At 44.1% G+C, this 9,715-nt stretch overlaps 1 protein-coding gene across 6 annotated transcripts in view; it reads right to left on the reverse strand.

Moving 5' to 3' along the window:
• Window positions 1-1,002: 1,002 nt before the first annotated feature.
• The window catches only part of Dzip1 (DAZ interacting zinc finger protein 1), a 50,507-nt gene continuing 41,794 nt past the window's right edge, over window positions 1,003-9,715 (reverse strand). For 3 of the 6 annotated variants that reach the window (XM_028772325.1, XM_028772344.1, XM_028772316.1), the window contains 4 exons: window positions 8,411-8,604; window positions 6,248-6,378; window positions 4,770-4,938; window positions 1,003-1,984 (listed from right to left, as the gene is read on the reverse strand). In XM_028772325.1, the coding sequence (XP_028628158.1) occupies window positions 1,905-1,984; window positions 4,770-4,938; window positions 6,248-6,378; window positions 8,411-8,604 (574 nt within the window). In that variant the 3' untranslated portion in view covers window positions 1,003-1,904. Of the gene's footprint in view, window positions 1,985-4,738; window positions 4,939-6,247; window positions 6,379-8,410; window positions 8,605-9,715 lie in introns of all 6 variants that reach the window. The other 3 variants (XM_028772305.1, XM_028772335.1, XM_028772294.1) reach the window with 1 other exon arrangement.

Genomic DNA, 9,715 nt, shown 5'->3' on the forward strand with positions numbered 1-9,715 from the left:
TGAATTCCTGAGGCCAGCCCTGCATGTCACTTAGCCACAAAGGCAGTAATTGTTCCCACTAACACACAGCATATAGGTCAGAGCACAAGTACCCTTACAGCCCCCCATAACGATGGGTGCTTTCCTTTTCCTGCGTGTGCAGTGAAGAAACTTCAGAGTCAAATCGAATGAGTGGTCCTGTAATGACAGGACCAGGACATGAGCTGGTCTAGGGTAAAATACATGGTTTCAAGTTGTAAGAATTGGTACTGCCGTCATGTGCTATAAATCGCCCAGAATGAGTCACATGATTGACTGCATGACTTTTCCAGAGGGTAAAAGACTGAAAAGGAAAAAAAAATCACATTGTTTGCAGGTACTCAATGGAAAGGAAAGGAAACTTTTTTTTAAAAGTAAAATAAGAAGAAGAAAAAAGTTTTCCTGTATCATGCTTTGTTGAAACTTGAAATATGTTTTGCTTCTGTAAAGGCGGGTTAGGAACCAAAGACTGGTGTGGGAACAGTGCAATGTGGGCACACGTTTAAAATGATTTTTTTTCTCCAGATGAACTGATAAAGACAGCAGTTAGACTGGGAATGCAGAGAGAGTGGGGGATGAAGGTACAGGCAGTACTGTCTATGCTCTGTCTAGAGAAAAAGGAATAAAACAACTGAATGAGGAGAAGAAGGAAAAAAACCTAAACACAGATAAGTTAAAGGGCTGAGTTTGTGACCTACAAATACCAACTTAATTTATATGTTGGGTTTGACTAGATCCTTACATTTCCCCAGTCCTGGGGGTTCAGGGTGGGGGTAGGGTGGGGACAGAGTCTGGAACACTATCCTTGACTTCTACCAAAACCCATAATGACAATAAAAACCTGTTGACACATAGGTTTCTAGATGTTAGCCACAGCAGTCACAGGGATATATTCCAAGGTCAGGGTGTGTTAGACGCTAGGGCTTTGTGCAAGCCATTTCATAAATCTAGCCAAGAAGTCTTCTTAATAATCAGCCACAGTCACAGGGTATGATGGAGGACTTTACTGGCATGGTGGACAGATGACAGGAGACCCAAAATCAACAAGCCATTAAAATGGTCTTTTTTTTTTGAGATAGTCCTAATAGTACCACAAAGTATAAAAAAGTATTTTTTTAAAAAAGGAAAAGAAAAGAACAACAGTTTCTATATAAACTTTCTGATCACTGCCAAGATCATTATTAGAGAATATAAATTAGTTTTGAGGTATTTTATACTATGGGCTGGGGACTGGACACAGGAAAACGACACGTGGGTGACTTAATATTGGCTCATCTTTTTCTAGTGACTATCTCACAAGAATCAATTGGCAGTTACAATGGTTGTGCATTGTTCATAAGACATCCAAGATGAAGGTTACACTGCAGAAAATAACTCGTTAGTAACAACATGCTAACAGGGCCTCAGAGCTCAGTGGGATACTTTAAGGAAATGTATTTACCATGGGCCTAGCTAACTGTTACCATTCGTGGGATCATTGAGTTTGCTAATTCAGTTTGAAGAGACTTGACAGGATTTTCTAACATAGGCAGTACCAATGGGACAGTACATACATAGTTTAAAGAACTATAGTAATTCAAACCAAAGCCTGCTATCAGTCAAAAAAAAAAAAGACTTAAAAGTTAATGGAAAAAAATACATTTAACACTAGAGAGTACTGTACTGAAGAAAAGAGTTTTTATGACTTAAAGGATACGTTGTTTTTACACAGTGGACAGCTGACAATTTGTTCTCGATACTGTTATGCTACGTGTCATAAGAGACACCCTTGTTCTGAATGGGCTCCCTTGCTATGGTGAGAAACACTAAGGAGCCTTAGAGTCCTAGAGGCTGTTGACTGCAATGATGCTGGCTTCTGCACAGTCTTCTCATGTGTGAGATTGTGGTTAGATGTCCAAAACATCACTCCAGTCAGTCACAGTGACTAAGCTGCTCTTCAGCGTGCTTGATCCGTTTTCTTGAGGTCCTGGATGGGGAAGAGGAGAAAGAGGGGGGAGTCTGTGGTTAAACTAGGACACTTCCAATCCCGACTTCGGCCATTTCTCATCTAGGGTCTGAATCTTCAGCAAGCCGTGTCCCCTCAATCCCCACAGGCTTTGGGGGAAGGCTGGTAAAGAACACACCACAAGTCACCGTATTTCTAGATCTCCTCATAGGACGTGACCTGTGACCACCTGTCCTGAAGCACACAAGCTCCTGGGAGGCAGGGCCTGTGTCCTGTGCTCTGCTTCTCTCCCCAGGCATTCAGCACGGAGCCTGGGTATTGAGGTTTCTCAGCACATCTGTATCGTGTTATTAACTATGGGCAAATAGAAACTGTTCAGGAAAGGAACATAAAATCCTACATGTCAAGGTAAATCTCTAGTTTAATATCTAGAGGTACATGTTAAACAGATTTTGCTGGGGTGGAAAAACTTAAATTTAAAGTTAATTAAAACGAGCCACCATTTTAGTCATGGGAATAGCATGCCATGGGGAACTCCACTCTACTCTGACTCTAGAATGAGTCTGACTCTAGAATGTTCTCTGAGGAATTCAGGGTCCTGGTATTGAAGTATCCACTTGGCCCTGTTCCTTACAAGGCACTGTATCTCAAATATCATCTTGTTTTTCAACTGGAATGGATCCTCAGCAGAGATAACTGCATAATGGCGGTGCTTTGCAGCCATGTTATCAGGTAACAGTGTGACATTCAGTGCAGAGCTGACATGCTGAAGGTGTGAGTAGGGACAAAGCTGAGGATGCTCAAAGTAGGGACCAGAGGGCCTGATGAAGACAGGATACATAACTATGGCATCCATAGGCACTGGCAGGAAATTACAAACAAGGGCACAGAATTCACCCAGGGAACACAGAGCTGCGGGGGGTGTAGGTAATGAAATCTCCCCATCTTAGTTGGACATCAGTACCTAATACCTAAAGCTCTCAAATCAAGAGCCAGGCTTGAGTCCATTACTGACAGATATGGGAATGACACACCAGGTGCCAAAGATGGTGAGGAATATCATGAAGGAGCACCACCTCTCTCTACGTCTTTGTTTTTACCATGCACTAAGGTTGCTCTGATTATAAACATATGTAATGCATAATAAACAAATATGCAAATGATATGCAAAATAAACAAAATATGTATACATGTGCACACATTTTATATATGTGTGTGTCACAGCTGGTCATGGTGCTGTAACTGGTGTAGCACAAGTGGGGATATTCTAAACAGATACACAGCTCACTCAATCTGACAATCAGACTGTTGAAACAAAGGTCTTCAAAGAACTGATAATTTTGCCAGGAATCTCATGGTGGGAGGAGGGAAAGGCCCTACTCCAGGAAGAGATGTTATATAGTTCTTACAACCTGTCAGACCACATTACCTGATGAGACTAAATCCGGGATAACGATGGGTGAGTAGTGGGAGGGACCACACCTTGCTCAGGTGCTCAGCTGTGTGTTCTTGGCCTCTATTTAAACTTTGACTTGTGTGTGTGTGTGGGGGGGGGGAGGAGCAGTCACTGTATCTCTTTGTCCCTCTTCCCAATGCATCCACATTGAATAAATCTACTTTTTCTGCTCCCACTTTCAATTTTATTTGGCATATTGAGGCTAGGTGGCTGGATCTCACCTGGGGCACAGGTTGTGATCAACCCAAATTTGACTAAGGTGGCACACCTGTAATCTTGGTACTCAGAGAGATGCCGGTGTGTGTGTGTGTGTGTGTGTGTGTGTGTGCAGGGGGAACTGCAAGCTCAAGGCCAGTCCTGGGCTGTATAACGACAAAGTCAGACAAGCGAAATAAAATAGGTATACATGTCCGCATGCGTACACACACAGACACGCACATGGATGTCTCGGCTTTTGAACTTATAAACTAAGCCTACTGAGAAGTATATGACTGTCTGAGAGTTACATCCAGGTCTCTGGTGGACAGGAAGGATTCCGACTTCATGATTTTGCTTTTTATCTATCCCAGTGGCTACCATGGTATAAGAAAGCCAATCTCCCTTGGAAGACAACCCAGAAAAGTACTTAATAGGAAACAGAGGAGTACTGGAAGATTTGAGAAGGACATTCTCACCCAGGTATAAGCCCAGAAATTCTAATTTCTGGGGGTGTCTGCGTGAAGAGAGTATGTGTGGGTATCGTAAAAAAATAAAACAACATCAGGGTGTTCAATGAAATAGTAGAACACAGTTAAAACGATCTGTGCACATATGAAGAAAGTTACCAGTATTCGGATGTATCCTATAAAGAACAGCATCATATCTGAGGGATAACGTTGTGTCCTTTGGCTTTGCTCTGTTTTGTGCTCCACTCTGACCCTGTCAGCACCGTGATCTGACAGTATAAAAGGGTAATGAGAGCAGACACTGATAAAGCTGAAACACTCCGGGGCCAGAGAGCTAGCGCCATCGGTACAGTGCCTGCCAGTCAGTTGTGAGGACTTGGATTTGATCCCCAAATCGTGATCACATTTAGAGCACACTCTGTTTGCCCAACACTGGGAGAGAGGAGACTAGAAGCCTACTTGATGAGTACCAGGCTAATGAGAGACCATGTCTCTAAACACAAGCTGGACAGCTTCTCGGGAACAATACCAAGGCTGACTTTGGCTGCCGTGTGTGCGTGTGTGTGTGTGTGTGTGTGTGTGTGTGTGTATGTGTGTGTGTGTGTGCATAAATGGGCACCCACAGGGACACACACATACAGTAAAGAACCTCACCCATCGATGCATGAGGGCGAAACCCACCAACCTTCTTCCTTGAATTCCCGAGGGTTCACGGGGCCCCAGGCCCTCTGCACCTGGCTGCAGCTGAGATCCCGCTTGACAGGTGGGGGTTCCCGATGCTCTACTTTAGTCCCCAGGGATTTTTCTTCCTCTAAGGATGATATGTCCCAGTCTTCATCGTCAGCATCTGTGCACTGAAAGAAATACAGAGAAGGACTTGAGCTTCCTCGAGAAACAGTGCCCCTTGTTTAGGGTTTAGGCTGAGCGGCTGACACCGAAGGATGAGCTGGGAATGACATGGGGTACGCAAATGGAGGCAGCTTCGCCGAGCCATGATGAGAAGCTAAAAATGCATCTTGAAAGCTACAGGAATCACTTTTTTAAAAAATGCTGTAGATTTTTCTTTAAAAAAAAAATCAATTGTAAATTTAGAAAGTCCTAGATCACAGGATTGTAGGGGGAGGGAACTCTGAAAGTCAGGGTGAGATAGGTTACCCAGGAGTCCTGCAGAGAGAGAGACCCTGACCTCAGCCAGAAGAACCACAAAGCACACTACCACAAACCCCTTTCCAAAGAGTGACCTGCCATCTTGATCGATGTGGCATTTTGTTATTTTTCTTGGTTCGTGCTAACACACACACAAAAGCAATAACTAATGAAGGAAGCTCAGCAGGTCACCCTGCGTCCCATGGACGAACAGAAGAGGGTGGGGTTATCTACAGAATTGAGAAGAATGACTCATACTGGAGGACACAGTCTACACAGCAGCTGGCCAGGGTGGGAATGGCTGACTCCACTCAAAACACTCTCGGGGTTAGAAATGCTCCAGAACCTTCTAGGCCTCTTCTCCAGTGATTCTGTCTCTCAGGTAGCGACAACTCTTAAAAGCCCCTATTTTCTTTTGGGTGTCAGAAAAGTCCTTAAGCTTCATGTGGAGGATTCAGATGATAGTACCGAAACATCTAATATCTGAAAGTGTCAAACTACACACATGATGGAGCCCTGGAAACACATGCAGTGTGAGACACAAATAGCATATGGCAGGCTGAACAGCCCTCACTTGACATACATGGGCCACAAGTGTTTCAAGTTAGATTAGGGTTTTGGGGATTGGGAATATTTGCAGACATTTTATGGAGTGTGAACATCCCTAATCTGAAAATTCCAAACCCAACATTATCCAAATCAGAAACTTTCTTTGTGGCTGTTTTATTGTTTGTTTTCAAGACAGGGTTTCTCTGTGCAGCCCTGGTTTTCCTGGAACTCTTCCTGTAGACCAGGCTGGCCTCAAACTCAGAGAGCTCTGCCTGCCTCTGTCTCTTGAGTGCTGTGTGGGCTGCCCCACCACCACCTGGGAACTTTCTTGTGGGTGTGTGTGAGATTGAATCTACAGCTACTGCAGGCTCAACTGAGCTACATCCAAGATCTCAAAATCTTAGAATTTTTAGTGGATGCCGTTGTTTAAACAGTTTAGCACTTTGAGACTGAAACTTCAGATCTCACCTTTAACTCTTGCAATGCTTCCTTTTTGATAACTGTGTCAGCAGGATTCATTCCAGGAACTGCTTTAGTCCCATTGGCTTGGGGTAAAGCCATGCTCTCAACGGTTTCAGTCTGTATCTTAATGGAGGTTCCTAGAAGAGCAACAGACACAGTCACGAAACACTTTGAACACTTAGATCTCTCCCCAGTTCCCAAATGACCCCACTGTCAGCTCTGAAGGCGTCTCAGCCTTACACATAATTATTTATTATTCAAATGGACTAACTGGTATATTTTGGGTTTGGAACAAAAATGTGGTTAGAGAGACAATGGTTCAGGAATTGAAAGAGCTTACAGTTCCTGCAGATAACGTGGTGCAGTTCCTGCAGATAACCTGGTACAGTTCTGCAGATAACCTGGTACAGTGCCTGCAGATAACCTGGTACAGTGCCTGCAGATAACCTGGTATAGTTCCTGCAGATAACCTGGTTCAGTTCCTGCAGATAACCTGGTTCAGTTCCTGCAGATAACCTAGGGCAGTTCCTGCAGGTAACCTAGGGCAGTTCCTGCAGGTAACCTGGTACAGTGCCTGCAGATAACCTGGTACAGTTCCCAGCACCCACAGCACAGACCACACACCCACCTGCAACTCCAGTCCCAGGGGATCTGATGCCCTCTTCTGGCCTCTGCAAGCATCTGAACACACATGGTGCATATACATACACACACATACATGTATACACATACACATAAAATTAAAAGGTAAATATGTATAATACCCTTAAGAGAAGAAATCACAATTGCCCAGGCATGAAGTTACATAGTTTCCACTCAAAATCACAGATGGGTGGTCTAATTCAAATGTGTTATAGCAACTTTAATTCAATAGGTATTTTCCAACATAGTGTGTTATTTTTAAATGTATCCATTACATTTTCCAAAGTTATACAATTACATAGTATATAAAAGTTATGTGTAATATAATTAAACCCATTGTATTTTAAAATCTGTAATTTTTAAAGTATACTTAAAAAAAAAATCTATTTAAAAAGACTGTCCATTGGCCCTGCTTCCATGGCGGTTCATCAGAAATCTCACACTGGAAGCTTGTCTTTCTTTCAAATTACCCTGTCAAGCTCAGTGCATTAGCCAGACATTCTCAGCCATCCCAGATTAACGGATTGAAGTTTGTTCTCTCAAAACATATGCTGAGGCTCTCACCCCACCAGCTCAGAATGTGATCTTAGTTGGAAGTAGAGTACACAGAAGTAACTGAGTTAAAGTGAAGTCATTGAGAGTGGTCCCACAGGGCTGGGGAGATGGCTTAGTAAAGTCCTTGCATACAATCATGAAGACCTGAGTTCAATCCCCATCACCCACATAAAAGCCCAGTGTGCTGGCATGTGCCCATAGTTCCAGTGCCAGGGGAGGTGGACACAAGAGCATCCTTGGAGCTCAACAGCCAGCCAAATCAATGAGCTCTGCGCTCAGGAAGATCAATAGCCAGCCAAATCAGCGAGCTCTGGGCTCAGGAAGATCAACAGCCAGCCAAATCAGCGAGCTCTGGGCTCAGGAAGAGACTGTGCCTCAACAAACAAGGTACCCAACATTGACCTTGATCCTGTGTACATGTGTGCAAATGTGTATCAGAGAAAATACACACATGCACACACATATACATGCATGCACCGAACACACATATATGCTCACATAATTAAAAAAAAGTGTGATCCATGATCTATATGAACAGTCATTGTAAAACCGGGAAACCAGGACTGACAGGAACTCAAGGGGATGAAGATATGAAGATAGCCAGAGAGACAAGAGCTACCACAAGAGGAAATGTTCTGTTTCTCTTGTGGTAACTCTCTAAGGAAAGGACCTTGCCAACACTCTGAGTTTGTTTATCCAGCCTACAGAATATTGGCACAATATTCTGTTTAAGTCTCTCAGCTTATGGTATTTTGTTACAGCAGCTATAGGAAACTCATACACTCCAACAGCCTCACCTGGTTCTTCCCCCTTCTACTTAAAGATGGGTGGATCTCTACTGTGCCTTTGGGATGAACCCCCCCATAATTCCCTGCCCCTGACAATCCCAGATCAGGTGCCCAGTGCCTGGTGCCCCTAGAAGAGGGGGCCACTGCTCTACATACAGAATGTTTTTCAGGGGTTGAGGTTCACCTGTCAGCTTCGGAGAGAAGTCCGAGTCATCCATTTCGCTTCCCTCCGTCCAGTCCGTGTCACTTTTGACAGCGCTCTTTCCAAACTGACTCATGCTGGTTTTAGGTGGCTGAGTGGTGAGTAAGTCTGGGGAGAGGTAAGCATGGAGAAAGTCCTCCTCTTCCGGCTCCTCCTCTGAGCTGAAGGGAGGTGTCCTGTGTAAGTCAGAGACAAGACAGGGGTAAGGGCGGCGTTGTTCCCTCATTTCAGAACCCACTAGCCAATTGCCCCTTCTCCCTTCCTTTTTGAAATCCTGTACTTTTAATGAACACACAACTGGCTGTATTTGGGAATTTTTATACATACTCTGTTTTTGCTGCTTTTTCTTTGTTTTCTCTGCCTTGGCCTCCTGCTCCCACTATTGGTCCCCCCTCCCTAAATCAGGCCTCCCCCCTTCTGTTTTCATGTCACATGCATCCTGCCCCCCACTTATTTCTCTCCTCCTTCCCCTCTGCAACATTCCTTAATATCTCTTTTTCCCATTTGAAAAGCTGTCTCTTTGATAGTTTTATCATTGATACATCACCCCCCCAACACACACACACACACATCTACATATATAAAAATTAAAACCCAGGATCCACATATGAAAGACAACACTCAATATTTGTCTTTCTGTGTATGGAATACTTTGCTTAAGAGTAATTTCGAGTTCTAACAGTTTCCTGAACAAAACTCCTTTGTGTCTATGTGCCACATTTTCCTCATGATTTACGTCTCGGTGGAGGTTTTCCAGCTATGTCACATAGTGAAGAAGCAAGCACATATATTTGAATACCTTTGTGTGGTGGGACTGAGAGTCCTCTGGTGTCCGCACAAAAATCGGAATAGCTGGCTTACGTGGCAGTTCTAATTTTAGTTTATCGAGAGTCCTCCATATTGATGTGGCTGCCTTGTAAAGTATTATAGACCACCTCAGGTAGTTCCCAGAAACTACAATAAAGGGGACGCCCCTGCACCCATAGACAGTGAGGCAGTGAGGCCAAAGCCATGAGCAAGACTGAAGGATTGCCCAGATCTGCCAACTATGAAGCAGAACAGTTAAACGGACTGAAGTCCCCCTACACCCAGATGTGTACAGTCCCAACCCCTACACCCAGATGTGAACAGTCCCAACCCCTAAACCCAGATGTGTACAGTCCCAACCCCTAAACCCAGATGTGAACAGTCCTAACCCCTAGACCCAGATGTGTACAGTCCTAACCCCTAGACTCAGATGTGAACAGTCCCAACCCCTAGACCCAGATGTGAACAGTCCCAACCCCT

The sequence above is a fragment of the Grammomys surdaster genome, unplaced genomic scaffold, assembly GCF_004785775.1.
Source record: "Grammomys surdaster isolate TR1022 unplaced genomic scaffold, NIH_TR_1.0 65, whole genome shotgun sequence".
Classification (NCBI taxonomy): Eukaryota; Metazoa; Chordata; class Mammalia; order Rodentia; family Muridae; genus Grammomys; species Grammomys surdaster.